Source organism: Aquarana catesbeiana, linkage group LG04, assembly GCF_042186555.1.
Source record: "Aquarana catesbeiana isolate 2022-GZ linkage group LG04, ASM4218655v1, whole genome shotgun sequence".
Classification (NCBI taxonomy): domain Eukaryota; kingdom Metazoa; phylum Chordata; class Amphibia; order Anura; family Ranidae; genus Aquarana; species Aquarana catesbeiana.
In genome coordinates this window covers 651844042-651860795 of record NC_133327.1, presented here as the reverse complement: position 1 = coordinate 651860795, position 16754 = coordinate 651844042, and the positions used below count along the sequence as shown (strand labels likewise).

General features: G+C 42.3%; 1 protein-coding gene across 5 annotated transcripts in view; it reads left to right on the top strand.

Moving 5' to 3' along the window:
* Positions 1-16754, top strand: part of THADA (THADA armadillo repeat containing) — a 904047-nt gene that overhangs the window by 79513 nt on the left and 807780 nt on the right. For all 5 annotated transcript variants that reach the window (XR_012244018.1, XM_073628459.1, XM_073628460.1 and 2 more), the window contains exons 17-18: positions 113-335; positions 14410-14545. Coding sequence is in view for 4 of the 5 variants with exons in the window: in XM_073628459.1 (XP_073484560.1) it covers positions 113-335; positions 14410-14545 (359 nt within the window). In the remaining variant the exon portion in view is untranslated. The remainder of the gene's footprint in view (positions 1-112; positions 336-14409; positions 14546-16754) is intronic.

Sequence of the window (16754 nt, the reverse complement as noted above, 5' to 3'; positions counted from 1 at the left end):
TGTGAACTGAAGTGAATGTCTAAATTTTTAATGTTTATCACTGAGAAATAAAGATTTGAGAATATATTAGGCTTTAGATAAGTAAATGATTTTTCTGTTTCTTATGTTTCAGGACCCGGAGAAATTGCTTGAGTTGTTCCAGGCAGCTTTAAGTTTGAGCACAAGTACGAAACACTTTGACTGTGTAACTGCATCCTACTTGCTGAAGTTCTTGCTATACCAGGAGGGTTTGGAGGCTGCTCTGCGTGACTCGGCGCGAGGTGCGCCAAATGGACCAAACAATCAAACACTTCATATTGATAGCACCAGTTTCCTGGAGAGGAACACCTTCGCTGGTTAGTTGTGGCAGCTTATTTTTGTTTTCCCATTTGATGAACAGATGTTTTGCACGTGAAAATGTTGTTTTCATTTGATTATATTCAGCTTGAACATCCTGCCAATACTTGCCAAGCGTTGTAACCCATGACGTCTGAATTGTGATTGATTGCTAGCAGTCTTGGGTTACATTTTGTACTCTCAACTTTGTTGAGTTTCAATGTTTTCTAGTTAAAATTTTCCAATTAGGATATATACTTACAGATGTATTTGTGTAATTGCTGATGCATCAGTGCATAGTGTTTTTTTGTTTTGTTTTGTTACGCCTATAGGTCTGTGTACATTTAAAAGGAGCCATATACAGTGCCTTGAAAAGTATTCATACCCTTTGAAATTTTCCACATTTTGTCATGTTACAACCAAAAACGTAAATGTATTTTATTGGGATTTTTTTGTGATAGACCAACACAAAGTGTTGGTCTATCACATAAGATAAGATATTTATTTGTAAAATATTTTGAAAACCATTTATCATTTTCCCTCCACTTCACAATTATGTGCCACTTTGTGTTGGTCTATCACATAAAATCCCTATAAAATACAATTACCTTTTTGGTTGTAACATGACAAGATGTGGAAAAATTCATGGGGCACTGTATTCTGAATTGAAGGGGTTTTGACATGTTGAGTGCACAACTTAAAGTTTATTGAACGCTGTGTGTGTGTGCAGCTAATGCCAGGCTTTAATCATATTTCGAAGCCATGGCACAAGCATAAAATTCCACCTCTATGACTAAGCCCCGGTGGGTGGTGCTAAAGGCATTTGGGGGGTGGAGGGGTGGAAGAGGATCGTAGATAGTGGAGTAATGCTGGTGCCGCCTAACACCATATGCTGCTCAGATTGGGAGAGCGGCGTCCTGGATGCTGGATATCCGCCAGCACTGGATGATGAGTTAGTTTGGGCGCTGGCACAAAGAGAAGCGGTCACCAATGGGTTCATTTACTAAAACTGGAGGTTGCAAAATCTGGTGCAGCTCTGCATGGTAGCCAATTAGCTTCTAACTTCAGCTTGTTCAATCAAGCTTTGACAAAGAAAACCTGGAAGCTGATTGGTTTCTATGCAGAGCGGCACCAGATTTTGCACACTCCAGTTTTAGTAAATCAACACCAAAGTGTAGAGGCTGAATGCAATCTGATTTCACAGAGTTGGTTGCCCCCGGTTGAAGGGTGATACTGCATTATTCTCCTTATCCTGACCACAATTGTACAGGCAGTCCCCGGGTTACGAACACAATAGCGACTATAGGTTTGTTCTTAAGTGGAATTTGTGTGCAAGTCGGGACAGTGCAACTTCAGCCTGTGCAGGGATGCTTCTGGGTATGCAGTTATGTTATCTGGGTCTCTTCTGGCCGTGTGCTGCAAGATAGCTGCTCGGAGGTATCCAGGACCAGCGTGGAGCACAAGCGGCCGGCATAGAGGTCCAGTCGTAAGTACGAGTCGTTCGTAACTCGGGTGTTTGTAACTCAGGGACTGCCTGTACTTTGATGTTAAATATATAGTCTACCTGTAACTGAAGTTAGAAGAAAAGTTGGGTGGGGCCTAGGCGGTCCATAAATCAGTTATTGTTGAATTCCAGAGCAACCAGTTTACTATTTATTAGGTAAATGGATAAGTAGAACTAAGATACTATTAATGTTAATTAAAATGTTACATGTGTAGGGTGTTGGAATTCCAGGCAGCTTTTGCACAGCACTGGATTCTCAGTCTCCTCGAATTGTAATGCAGAAAGGGAGATTAAAGCACCACACCACGGGTTTAAAGTCCAGATACAAGTTTATTTAAATATAAATTGAGGTGGAAGATTATACACAAATGCCAACACGTATCCAGGGCCAAACCTCACCTCCTTACGCAGGGCTTTCAAAACATTTGTGGTTCTATTTAGCCAATTTTGTAATCCAGTTTGGCCAGACAACACAATCAGGTCCCTGACCTCGCCTTTCTTCTGTTAGGCAATACAGTTGGTCAAGAACTCATTGCAAACCTGCAAAGTATAAGAATTGACACGCCTTGGTTTTTGTTTACAATCTTTCGTTTTTTTCACATTGGAATAAACTTGTTTCAGGACTTTTCTGGCCCATATCTTTGTTAAATTGCAAAGCACAGCGGTTTCGCCTTTTTTTTCCACCTAAGTCAAAGCAAGTCTGTGCTCTCCTGTAACCCACAATGAAGCCGTTGGCAGATGTACTTTGGTGTTTTATATGATTACCTGGGTATGCTCCAGACCATTTTTATTTGCTACAGAAAACATACAAAAAAAGAAATTTAACTTTGGCTGCTCAATGTTTAAGCAAAGCCTCTTAGTGCCATCTGTATTTATTTTATAAACGGGTTGGACGGTTGGTATTTTACACGCATCCTTTTAAAAATGAAAAAAAAAAAATAGTATCCACAAAAACAAAACCGAGTCCAGGACTTTAAACCACAGAAAAATTTTTGCTTTATATGGTTGCTTAGATCCTGCTAGCACCTAATTAACCCTATTCTCAGTACTTAAAACTGGCTTCTACAAAGGAGGGGGGGGGGGCTGTTGCCACCAGTCTTAAAGGGAAAAAAAAAAATGTTTTACTTACCTCTTGTCCATTTACACACAGAGTGCTACTTGTCACCGCCCCCTGTTCTCTCCTCATTGGCTGTGATTGACAGCCAGACTAAAACTGGAGAGTGCAAAATCTGGTGCAACTGTGCATGGAAACCAATCCTGCTTCTAGGTTTTTTTTTTTTTTTTTGTGAAAGCTTAATTGAACAAGCTGAAGTTAGAAGCTGGTTGGCTACCATGCACAATTGCACCAGATTTTGCACTCTGTCATTGCAATCTTGCAGTGACAGATTTGAATGTCTGTCAGAGAAGCAGCCAAGAGGCCCATGGTAACTCTGGAGGAGCTGTAGAGATCCACAGCTCAGGTGGGAGAATCTGTCCTCAGGACAACTATTAGTCGTGCAGTTCATAAATCTGGCCTTTGTGGAAAAGTGGCAAGAAGAAAGCCATTGTTGAAAGAAAGCCATAAGTTCCATTTGCAGTTTATGAGAAGCCATGTGGGGGACACAGCAAACATGCGGAAGGAGCTCTGGTCAGATGAGACCAAAATTGAACTTTTTGGCCGAAAAGCAAAACGCTATGTGTGGCAGGAAAACTAACACTGCACATCACCCTGAACACACCATCCTCACCGTGAAATGTGGTGTTTGCAGCATCATGTTGTGGGGATGCTTTTCTTCAGCAGGGACAGGGAAGCTGGTCAGAGTTGATGGGAAGATGGATGGAGCCAAATACAGGGCACTCTTATGCCCCGTACACACGATCGGAAATTCCACCAGCAAAAGTCCGATGTGAGCTTTTGGTCGGAAATTCCGACCGTGTGTATGCTCCATCGGACTTTTGCTGGCGGAATTCCCATCAGCAAAAGGTTGAGAGCAGGTTCTCAATTTTTCGGTCAGGAAAAAGTTCAGATCGTCTGTACCAATTCCGACGCGCAGAATTCCTACGCATGTTCAGAAACAATTCGACGCATGCTCTGTAGCATTGAACTTCATTTTCTCGGCTTGTCGTAGTGTTGTACATCACCGCGTTCTTGATGGTCGAAAGTTCAGATAACTTTTCCGACGTAAAATCCGATCGTGTGTACAGGGCATTAGAAGTAAACCTGTTAGTCTGCAAAAGACTTGAGACTGGGGCGGAGGTTCACCTTCCAGCAGGACAACGACCCTAAACATAGAGCCAGAGCTACAATGGAATGGTTTAGATCAGGGGTCTCAAACTGGTGGCCCTCCAGCTGTTGCGAAACTATAAATCCCATGAGGCATTGCAAGGCTGACAGTTACAAGCATGACTCCCACAGGCAGAGGCATGATGGGACTTGTAGTTTTGCAACAGCTGGAGGGCCAACAGTTTTAGACCCCTGGTTTAGATCAAAGCATATTTATGTGTTAGAATGGCCCAGTCAAAGTCCAGACCTAAATCCAATTGAGAATCTGTGACAAGACTCGAAAATTGCTGTTCTTAGACGCTCTCCATCCAATCTGACAGAGCTTGAGCTATTTTGCAAAGAAGAATGGGCAAAAATGTCACTCTCTAGATGTGCAAAGCTGGTAGAGACATCCCCAAAAAGACTTGCAGCTGTAATTGCAGTGAAAGGCGGTTCTACAAAGTATTGACTCAGGGGGGCTGAATACAAATGCACACCCCACTTTTCACATATTTATTTGTAAAACTTTTGAAAACCATTTATCATTTTCCTTCCACTTCACAATTATGTTCCACTTTGTGTTGGTTTATCACATAAAATTCCAATAAAATACATTTTACGTTTTTTGTTGTAACATGACAAAATGTGGAAAATTTCAAGGGGTATGAATACTTTTTCAAGTCACTAGCTTTTTAAGGCGGGGTTCTGGGCGCTATATTTATTTTTTTTAAAAGTCAGCAGCTTCAAACACTGTAGCTGCTGACTTTTAATAAGGACACTTACCTGTCCAGTGAGCCCGCGATGTTGGCCCCCCGAGGCCGATCCGTCCATCCCCCCGAGGCCTCCATCTTAACGAAGGGAAACAGGCAGTGGAGCCTTGCGGCTTCACTGCCCGTTTCCTACTGCACATGCGCGAGTCGCGCAGCGCTTTGTGAATGGCCCCGTTGCTTCCTGGGACACACACAGTTCCCTGAAGGCAACGGGGCCGCTCACCGAAGAGGAGGAAGCACCGCGGAGTAGGAAGAGGCAGATTAGGAAGACTGCCTAGCAACAAGGGTTTCAGGTAAGTTAAATTTTTTTTTTTTTTCCAAATGTTTTTTTTTTAATTTTTTTTACGATTTTTGATGCTATTTTTTATTTTAGGGTGGCCCTCCACTTTAAAGCAATGTGCATGTAACCAGCATACTTACCAGCAGGAAACAAAATAAAAATAAAGTATTTTGCCCTCCAGAGTTGGTAGCATTAACATTTGGGGGTGCTGATGACATTCACAGTCAAAGCAACGAACATTCAAAATCCTGTCACCCATTTTTTATTATAGAGGGGTGCCCGGCAAACAGTGGCTTCCACATGCTGTATATTTGCAAATATACTATAATATAACTAACACTTGTGTTTTTTAATACAGTCTTCAAGGAGTGCTGGCAATAATGTTTTGGGTTTATACAGCACAAATGTTTACTGTGCCTCCCTTTTTACATAAAAAGAAAAATGGGCGGCAGTGCGGGACAGGATGTTGAATGTTCACCAGGTACCCTGCTAAAGAAAGATGCAAGCTGAAAATGACTTTTGAAATGATATTAACGTGTAATTTATCTACTTGGCAAGTAAATCTTCTTCTGCTCACGCTTTGTAATTTAAAGCAATACTTCACCCATCAAAAGAAGTTTCTCTCATCTGCTTCCTTCCCCCTAAAATGTTTACACCAGAAGATAATATACAGTTTTGGGAAGAGTTTAAACACTTCAGCCCCGGAAAATTTGGCTGCTCAATGACCAGGCTGTTTTTTATGATACGGCACTGCGTCGCTTTAATTGACAATTGCGCGGTCGTGCTGCGCTGCACCCAAACAAAATTTGACGTCCTTTTTTTTCCCCCCACAAATAGAGCTTTCTTTTGGTGGTATTTGCTCACCTCTGCGGTTTTTATTTTTTGCGCTGTAAACAAAAGAAGAGCGACAATTTTGAAAAAAAACACTATCTATATATATCAATATAAAAATATCGCAATCAACGTACATTGATTGGTTTGCGCAAAAGTTATAGCATCTACAAAATCGGGGAGGAGATTTATGGTAACAACTATATCGCTGTATAGTTGTTACTGGTCCCAAAAATGTGTCAAAATTGTCCGATCCGTCCGCCGCAATATCGCAGTCTTGATAAAAATCGCTGATCAACACCATTACTAGTAAAAAAAAAAAAAAAAAAAAATATATATATATATATATATATATATATATATTTTTTTTTTTACTAGTAATGGCGTTGATCAGCGATTTTTATCAAGACTGCGATATTGCGGCGGACGGATCGGACAATTTTGACACATTTTTGGGACCAGTAACAACTATACAGCGATCAGTGCTATAAAAATGCACTGATTACTGTATAAATGTCACTGGCAGGGAGACACTAGGGGGGCGATCAAAGGGTGAAATGTGTTCCCTCAGTGTGTTCTAACTGTGGGGGGATGGTACTGACTAGGAGGAGAGAGATTGGTGTTCATACTTAGTATGAACACACGATCTGTCTCCTCTCCCCTGCGAGAACAGGGATCTGTGTGTTTAAACACACACAGATCCCAGTTCTTGCTCTGTCACAAGCGATCTCGGGTGCCCGACGGTCATCTCACCCACCGGACACTCACATCGGCTCCGGCGGCACGCATGTGCCCCCTAGTGGTCAAAAGGCGAATCAACTTAAGGTAACGTCGTTTCACCCAGGGAACCCAACCTGCAGCGGGTGGTCGGGAAGGGGTTAAGACCTTTTTCTTGTGCAGCCCTCCACTTCCTGAATTCCTGACATAGGCAAAGATGACGTAGGTTATATCTGAAAAAACACAATTGCTCTTTATAGGACTTTGAAGGCAACTTCAAACAAAAAAATAAGATATAATTGCATTAAAGGTTTGAACCAGATATATTATATCACGTTACAGAGTATAAAATATTGTACAAAATTGTACAAAATCAAGAAGTGTGATCCAAATGGTATCCCCCACATCTGATGATTTAGCTTGCAGTTTGAATACTGGTTGGCCCACTCAGCTTAGGGACTCCAAGGTCCAACTGCCTCCTGGGGTGTCCATGTCACATATCCCAGGAAGTCGTTTTAGTAAGACGCACATGATTGCATTGAGATCTCATGTATGCGTAGGCAAGCCACTAGTCTGCATCAGGTATTTGGGAGCTTGCAGAGACCTGTGTCTATGTCTGCGCATGCACGGGATATTTCAGAATGGCAGCATGGGAGAAGTGCGGTGAAGGAGAACCTTGCAAGATTGACAACACTGGTTTCTATAGACTAGGAAATATTTTTTAAAATTTTGTTTTAACAATACAGAAACAATTATTAAATGGAGGGAATTTAGTTAAAGCTAGATAGGGTGGAGTCTCTCTTTTAAAGTGCATGTATAGCCAAAACCTTGTTTTTGCTTTGGATGGAGTGGGAAACATAATCTCTGTCAAGTTTATTTGCTTTCTGTACTGGGGAAATTCAGAAGCAAGTTTTGCCTTTTGTTCTTCTTTAAAATTCCGAAACAGATTTCTTTTCGTACCAAAATTCGAAATGGAATTAACGAGATCTGTCATTGCTTCTCTCAGACAAGGGGAATTTCTTGCATCAGTAGAAATACAAGACTCCGATCTACACATCTTCATTTTCCCATCAAACAAACTCTTCCTGCATTTTGTTGTGGGAGACCAGCACTTCCAATTTGTAGCAATGCCATTCAGACTCTTATATGCACCCCAATTATTCACAAAAGTTCTTGCCCCACTTCTGGCTTTTCTTCCAACCCAGATCTTTCAGGTCACAGATTACTTGGAGGACTCTTCAACCCAGACCCTAACTGCCGACATCCAAATAACCAGCCTGTTCCTATAAACCTCTGGCTAGATGATCAACTTTCCAAAATCTGCTTTCCAGCCCGCACATTGGGGTTGATTTACTAAACTTGAAGAGTGCAAAATCTGGTGCAACTATGCATAGAAACCAATCAGCTTCCAGTTTTTTTTTTATTTTGTCAAGGCCTAAGTGAACAAGCTGAAGTTAGAAGCTGATTGGCTACCATGCACGGCTGTGCCAGATTTTGCACTCTCCAGTTTTAGTAAATCAACTCCACTGTCTGGAGTATCAGGGTCTAATCATGCACCAAGCTCAAGCTAGAATTATTTTCCAATTCTCTCCTAGGAAAATATTGAACCCTATTGTCCAGCTCTTGGACCCTCAGGTCATGACACCCCAAGCTGCTTTCTGTGGGGGCACTCAACGGGAAGGAGGGGCCAGGAGCAGAGAAGAGGGACCCGAGAAGAGGAGGATCGGGGCTGCCCTGTGCAAGACCACTGCACAGAGGAGGGAAGTATAACATGTTTGTGGTTTTGCACAGAGCAGTCCCAATCCGCCTCTTTTCAGGTCCCCCGCTGGACTCCTGGACCCTCCTTCCTGCCAAGTGCCCCCATAGCAAGCAGCATGCAGTGGGTGCACCTGAGCAGGCTCGCTCCTGAGCCACTGCTATGTGTGTCCATTCACACACGGAACGTAGCTTGGCCCCTCCGCGCTTTCTCCTCATTTGCTCACTGATTGTGACTGACAGTAGCCGGAGCCAATGGCTTAAGCTGCAGTCTCCGCCAATAAGTAGGAAGAGACTTGGGAGAACCACTGCTCTTGTGCACATTGCTGGATCGAGGTGGATCTCAGGTAGGTTTTAGGGGGTTGCTGGGGAGGCTACTGCACGGAAAAGGTTTTTTACCTTCATGCATAAAGTTAAAAAGAAACCTTGACCTTTTACAACTACTTACATTTTCTGTGTACACACAGTTTTTCCAGTGTGCACCAAAGATGGCCGCTGTAACCCCTAATTGTTACAGCCGTTTTCTGCATCGTGCAGTTCAGAGGAACCGGAAGAGAGAAGCCCTGCATGCATGGAAATCTGAAGAAAGTTCTTCTCACAAAACACCAGAATGTGGAAATGTTCTACATACAGAGTCCTATAAGAAATAAAATAATAAAAGCCTGAGGGAATTTAAAAAAAAAATACTTTGGGGGTGTCAAAGTAGTATTTATCTTTGAGAGGCTGAAGTGTGCATTGTGGGGACACAATTTCATACCAGTTACAGAAGCGGGTGCTGTTTTTCTTGTCTTTCATCACTCTAGTTCATGTAGGAGTCTTTCTGGAAGTTTGAGTTAATGTTTTGGCCCGATTTTGGACCAGACAAATTCTTGGCCAAATAAAGCAGCGCTGTAAAAGAAACATTTTTGTTTTGCTTTATCATTTTAGTGCTGGCATTTCTGCCAAAAGTGTATTTGGGTTTTTTTTTTTTTTATGAAACACGAGTAAAGGTTTTAGGTCTTTCCAGTCCACGCACTGTCCGTATGAGGAGTCTAAGGAAGAATGTGTTCAACTGTGATTTGAAGTGTAGGTGAAGGCACAATTTTTTTTTTTTTTTTTTTTAGTTTTGGATGGAATGGAAGTGGGTTGGACTCTGTAATGTGGGGTTTCTCTAGAGGTTGCTAGGGGTTTCTTGAGCAATGAGTTATTTCTGCCTCTCGGATAAGTTCCCACTGACACCATTCATCTTTTCAACTATCTGTAAGAGGGTAATTCTTCCCAATGACCACAAATGTAAGGAGCATTCTTCCCATTGTCCATCACACTAATGTATCATGAGTCATTTTTAGCAGGGGTTCCCTGAGATCATAAAGTTATTCTTCATTGGAATACCTTTACAAAGGCTAACCCTCCATCAGTCCACCATGAATGCTGCTGCCAGTCTCACCCACCTTACCAACTGTTTGGTGTCTAGCACCCCTCTCTGCCAATCCCATCACTGGCTTCTACTCCCCCAATGAATAAAATTCAAAGCACTAACAACTTACAAAGCCATCCACAACTCTGCCCCCAGCTACATCGCTAACCTAGTATCAAAATATCAACCAAACCGTCCTGTTCGGTCCTCCCAAGACCTCCTGTTCTCTAGCTCCCTTGTCACATCCTCTCATGCTCGCCCCCAGGATTTCCCCAGAGCTTCTCCCATCCTTTGGAACTCCCTACCCCAATCTGTCCGACTATCTAATGTTTAGACGGTCCTTAAAAACCCTTCTCTTTAAAGAAGCCTATCCTGCTTCTAACTAATACACCACTTTTTTTTTTTTACTTTCTTCAGCGCATCCCCCACAGTTATTACCTTTTTGTATTACTTGACCCTCTCTCTTAGATTGTAAGCTCTAATGAGCAGGGCCCTCTAATTCCTCTTGTACCGATATTGTATTGTAACTGTATTGTCTGCCTTAATTTTGTAAAGTGCTGAGCAAACTGTTGGCACAATGTAAATCCTCTGTATATCAAGGGTTTCTCTGTGTTGAAAAGGTTGAGAAAGGCTGCTCTGAGTTTTTATTTCTGTCTCCGCAGGAGAGCTTCATCCCTCTATCTTCTCTGGTGACCTTTGCCAAGCTAGCTATGCACCAGTGTAATTTAATTCAAACCTTCATATGGAAATTCATAAGTGCATTCTGTCATACCTTTTATTGAGTTAGAAGAAGTTTGGAATTTGTTGGAGAAATCATACTTGCCTAGGTGGATGGAGCAGAGAGCTGGTGACTGTCAGTCTCTGGCTCTCTGCTCTGCCTCCCCGCGCTCACTGGAGCACTGGGCTGTGAAAGGGGTGGAAGCGGCTGGCTCAGGGTCTCAGCGGCTCGCTGAGAGGCTGAGTCGGGTGCCTGTCCAGGTATCTGGGTAGACCTGGACCATATGGTCGCGATCTTTCCCCAACCTGGACCGGCTCTGTGGCGTGTGAAGTAAGCTTGAGTCTGCTGAAAACGGGTCAAAGGAGTGCAGAACAAACTGCACTCCTGTGATCCATTGGAGAAGTACAGCCAAATGAGTTTTGGCTGTACTTCCCCTTTAAATAATTCAGTTCCAAGGCCCTTAGAATTTCTTTTAGACCTGCTACTTGCATTGAATCCCAGATGTATTAAATGGGTTTCTTTTGTGCCTAGAATATACAGTTTGAGCTGACCATAAATGGATCAAAATTTTACCGGTTAAGCGGGGGCTGGCTGAATTTCGATCCATTTGTGAACACTCCCGCTCAAAAGAAGTTGAACGAGTAGCCAATGGAGGCACCCCTGCTGTCAGAATACAATGGGGGAGAGTGCAAAATCTGGTGCAGCTCTGCATAGAAACCAATCAGCTTCCAGGTTTTATTGTTTGAGTTTGATTGAACAAACTTTTGGCTACCATGCACAGCTGCACCAGATTCTAAGTGCTTCTGTTTTAGTAAATCAACCCCAATGTGTCAGCGGGGAACATTCTTCTATTCACCTCAATTTGTGTGGCTGGAATTTGTGTTTCCATTTGTGTTTTTTTTTTTTTTTTTTTTTTCAACCCGCTGGCTAAATGAAAAGAAAAACAATTTATCCATGATAAATCAAACCTCCTCCTGCGCTCACAACAGTATAAACTTCAGTATATTTTAAAGAAAGCAGCTAACATAAATTTCAACAATATAGAATCCAGCCGGTGTGATTTTCACATACACAAAGTGCTGGTAAAGTCCTCCACTGAGATCAAAGAACACACCACCAACCCTTACCCTCACCAGCAGTCAAACAAGCTCAATGATCTCTGCTCCAGAGAACCACATCCACAGGGATATCAGATGTCTGCAGCCCACTTGGTATATGGAACTCCACAACAGAACTTTAGATCATGAGGAGTTGAGGGTTAAAAAGAAACTTCATTGCGTAGTATTACCGTTAATCAAATTTATTTAAAACGTTTAGCAGAATACTCACAAACATTAAGGATAAAAAACGCGTGTTAATACAAATTTTCCTCAGGAGTGCCCGTCAGTGAAGGAGAAAACAACATTTTATAACAGAAACAAAGAAAAACTTTTTATTTTTTTTCAAAAATTTCGGTCTTTTTTAGTTTCTTTAGCAAATAATAAAAACCCCAGGGGTAATCAAATACCACCAAAAGAAATCTCTATTTGTGGGAGGAAAATGATAAAAATTTAATTTGGGTACAGTGTTGTATGACCGCGCAATTGTCATTCAAAGTGTGACAGCGCTGAAAGCAGAATATTGTCCTGGGCCCTTTATTGAAGTGGTTAATGTTTGTGAGTTTTCTGGTAAACCTTTTAAATAAATTTGATTATCAGTAATACTACGCAATGAAGTTTCTTTTAACCCTTAACTCATGATCTGAAGTTCCATATACCAAGTAGGCTGCAGACATTGCGTTTTTTTTACCACGTTTTTGCCGCGATTTTGTTTAGGTTACCAATGTAAAATGTAAAAGGCAGAAAAACGCCTGTAATCAAAGAAGCTCATGTTCTTTTTTGAGCCCAGGGCGTTTTTCAGGCGTTTTGCTTCAGGTTACAAAATGCTCAGATGTGAACAGGTGCCACTGAAATGAATGGAATTTTGCTAGTTTGGCGTTTTTTCGGGCGTTTCACTAGCGTTTTATTAAAGTGTAAGTAAACCCCCCTATCGTTTTCAGCCAAGGAAGCTGCCATCTTGGCCTCTGTTTAATCTACAACTGCCATGATGCTGCACATGTGATCAGTTATGACACCAGCCATTGGATGGTTTCACAGTTTGGTTGAGAGCACAACCAATGGGAGTGTTACATTTCTGGTACGTGCCGGAAATTAAACTTTTTTGGATTGGGTTTACTTCCGCTTTAAGTGAAAACGCTCAGGTGTGAATACAGCCTGAGGGTTGGTGGTGTGTTCTTTGCTCTCGGTGGAGGACTTTAACAGCAATTTGTGTATGTGAAAATCGCATCGGTTGGATTCCATGTTCTGGAAATTTTGCATCATGTTGATTGGGACTTTATTCTATACGATTCATCAATGGCCAGCCTTGCAATAAGTAAAATCCCCCCCCCCCCCCCCCCCAAAAAAAAAAAACAAAAACCACATTCACAGCTTTAAACTTTAAGCCACGCAGGCAGAATTTTGGCCGGTATCGTACACCAGCCTGTCCGACAGGAACCTGCCAAATGGCCGGCTTCTATCGAAAGGGCATGCTGATCACTGCTTACCAGTGTATTGGGGGGGAGGGCAGTCCCCCTGTAAAAATACAAAATTTACTAATATCGATCTCCTCCTATTTTTTATTTATGAAAACAAAAAAAAAAATGATCGTGTGTACCAGGCTTAAGAATTTTGAAATCTGAGAACAATGATCCATCCTGCCCCTAAGAACTTTCTTGTCACTACAGTTTAAAACGATCATCGATTTTTGTCCCCTCCAACCTTTGAAAAATCGAACAACCATTCTAAAACTAAAAAATTTCAAACAAAATTCGAATGGTTTACAGCTGGTTTAACCTCTTGGCATCCGTGCTATAGCCGAATGACGGCCACAGCGCAGACCTGAATTTCTGGGAGGCCGTCATATGACGGCCTCCCCTGTGCCCGCGCCCCGCGTGCCCCCTACAGGGCATGCGCTGTGATCACTGAGTCACTGAGACTCGAGTGATCACAGATCCGAGTAAGGGGCCGATCCCGGCCCCTTACCATGTGATCAGCTGTCAGCCAATGCCACCTATCAATGCCCACCAGTGGTGCCAATCAGTGCCACCTAGCAGTGCTGCCTGTCAGTGTAACCGATCAGTGCCCATTATTGCCACCCATAAGTGCCCATCACTGCAACCTATCGGTGTCCATCAGTGCCGCCTCATCAGCGTACATCAATGAAGGAGAAAAATTACCTGTTTGCAAAATTTTATAACAAAATATTAAAAAAAAAAAATGTAAAAATTCGGTATTTTAAAATTTTTTTTTACAAAAAAAAAAACGCAGAGGTGATTAAATACCACCAAAAGAAAGCTCTATTTGTGGGGAAAAAATGATCAAAATTTCATTTGGGTACAGTGTTGTATGACCGCGCAATTGTCATTCAAAGTGCATCAGCGCTGAAAGCTGAAAATTGGTCTGGACAGGAAGGGGGTTTAAGTGCTCAGTAAGCAAATGGTTAAGTAAGTGGAATATCTTACATTTTATAGTTGTCACGAAGGCAAGTTTTTGAGGGAAAATCTTCCATGGGGGGGGGGACAAATGTTCTGGTGACTGTGAATTTTCCGCAGTTGGGAATTCCTCTCACTTCCTGTTGTGCCTCCAAGACAGGAAGTGAAGAAAAATCTAGACGGCGAGACAGACCTAAAAAAAAAAAAACCCGATTGGAATTTTAACCCTTCGCTACTCTGCCTAAAAGTAGAAAGAACATTTCTGGCTATACATTTACCCTAAATGAAAACAATTGATGAATGATGCTGAATGTTTATTGCGGTAAAATTAATGTTACAGTCTTGTGTATGATATACGTTTTTTTTTTAGTGGTCAGAGTGTTGATGGACATCCTTGAGCGTGAAATTGTACAAGCAGAGAGTTCCTTGCTGGAAGCAGCTTCCTCGTTTCCTTTGTATGGCCGGGTGCACTGTATCATCGGGGCGTTGGAGCAGTTGTCTGTGGGGTAAGTGACATTACTAAACCAGATCTACACCTAAAATGACTTGTTTACCTTGAGCCTTAGGTTCTCACTGATGCGATGCGGGAAACGCAGCGAATCCTGTGCATTTCCCACACCGTATTCGTATTACAATAAAACCTGGAGTCTGATTGGCTACAGCTGCACCAAATTTTGTGTGCTCCAGTTTTAGTAAATCTCCCCCACATTTTGCCTTACCATGTCCATTCTCCAACTTTTTGTTCTGTAAATGGTATAATCTTCTTTTATTGTAACAGCCCAAACAGGCTCAGCATTTGTAATTAGAAAATCTGCAGTATCCGCACCCCTTTATGCCTAGTTCACACGATCAGAAAATTGTACGAAAAATGCCGCTTTCAAAGCGACCGTACAATAATCTGATCTTTTATTATACAGCTTTCGAGAGCCAATCAGGACAGGTCGTGTGAAATTATCAAATTGGACAAGCACGAAATTTTTTCTCGTATGATACCAGATTGTGCAATTTTCGTTTTTATTAAGTACAGTTTTCATCCGACAATACACATGCAATATAACACATTACATCACTTCCAAATTTTTATTCTGTCATACGCAGAGGCGGCCCGTCCATAAGGGGCGCAGGGGCACCACCCCCCTAATCCATGCGCCTGGCCCCTAATCTACATGCAGGGTGCCGGACGCATGTATGTGAATGTTGTTTTTTTTTTTTTTTTTTTTTGAATCACATGATTAGAGCCCGAGGCTCTAATTGACTTACAAAAAGGGTTGGCTCGGGGCGTAGAGCACTGTGTGGCAATAGCAAATTAATATTCCTTATTGTCTTCCTGATTCTCCTCCCGGCCAATCAGGAAGTGAGTCTCGATTGGCCAGGTAGTCGTAGCACTTCCTGTTCGGCCGGGAGGAGAAGCAACGGCCCCGGAATGAGGAGCAGCAGCCCTACCCCGGATCCCCGTCATCTGCCTCCTAAGGTAAGGTGTAGATGGAAAATATGCACTGCGCTAGAGTAAACTATATCACTGTATTATCTCTAGAGTGTAAGATGTATACAAATGGACCCTTTCTCTATCAATAAATTATCAATAAGTTAATAATACAAAATCAAATCTTGTATATAAGTGAATAAATATAAATCAGTTAAAGTGAATTTATATAAACCAAAGTGCAGTGTGCATAAAAAAAATATATATAATCTATATTGCCAAATATTAAAGCGCATAAACAAATGCAAAAGTGCTTAGTGCTCCATAATGACCATAATGGATAATCCTGGTAAATGATCATAAAGCGATTGGTGAAAAGTCCCATAAAACAACATCAAATAAGTGCGTATAAACAGTGTCCATAAGTGGTGTTATCCAACATGCTCATAAATCCTTGGTGCTGCAAACCATGCTCCGGTGCCCCCCCTGTGCTCACCTCAGAGCGTGTGATCCAGCTGCTACACTGAGTCAAACCACGCTTTGGAGCCACCCCCGGGCTTAGTACTGATTATCAGACGTTAATCTCCAGCTTGGTTCAATGCAGCTCCATAGGTATAAACAAGAGAGAAACGGCATGGTGTAATATTGTTGGGTAAATTTATTGAATGAATTACACTTCCCACAATGGGGTGCTCACATAATCTTGGTGCGTAAGTGCACCGCTCTATAATCGGCCTCCGAAATAACAATAAAAAAGTAGGTATGGCATATGGTATGCGTCTCCTGTATAGACTTTGTGCTGCTCACTCCGTCCTGGCCCCTCCCCTATGCGTGTTCGACACAGGGATCACGTGTCTTCATCAGGGGGATGGTAAGGTGGACTCTGATAGCCTCCTTCTTGTCCGTCTCCCCCATGGGGGGGGGGGTGGGGTGTTGTCTGGCTTCCCGGTCGCCTCTCCCGTGCGGGGGGGAAGAAATGTGTCTGTGTTGGTTTGCCCCCCCCCCCCCCCAAAAAAAAATATTGAGCACCAGCTGCCACTGGTCATACGAGAGTTTTGGTAACTTTAGTAACCTTCTTTTTTAATAAGGAGACTAGTATGCAAAAGGAAAAAAAATAAAAAATGGATGATCATTCGTCTGATGATCTCATCGTGTGTGCCAGGCTTAAGGGTGAGATTAGACTCTGAAAGAACTTTCCTGAAAATGAAACTTCTGTTGCATGTGGATGAATCTAGCTGGAATTGTAGATCTGTGCTGACTTCTGGGAAAAGCACCGATCCAATCTCACAAAC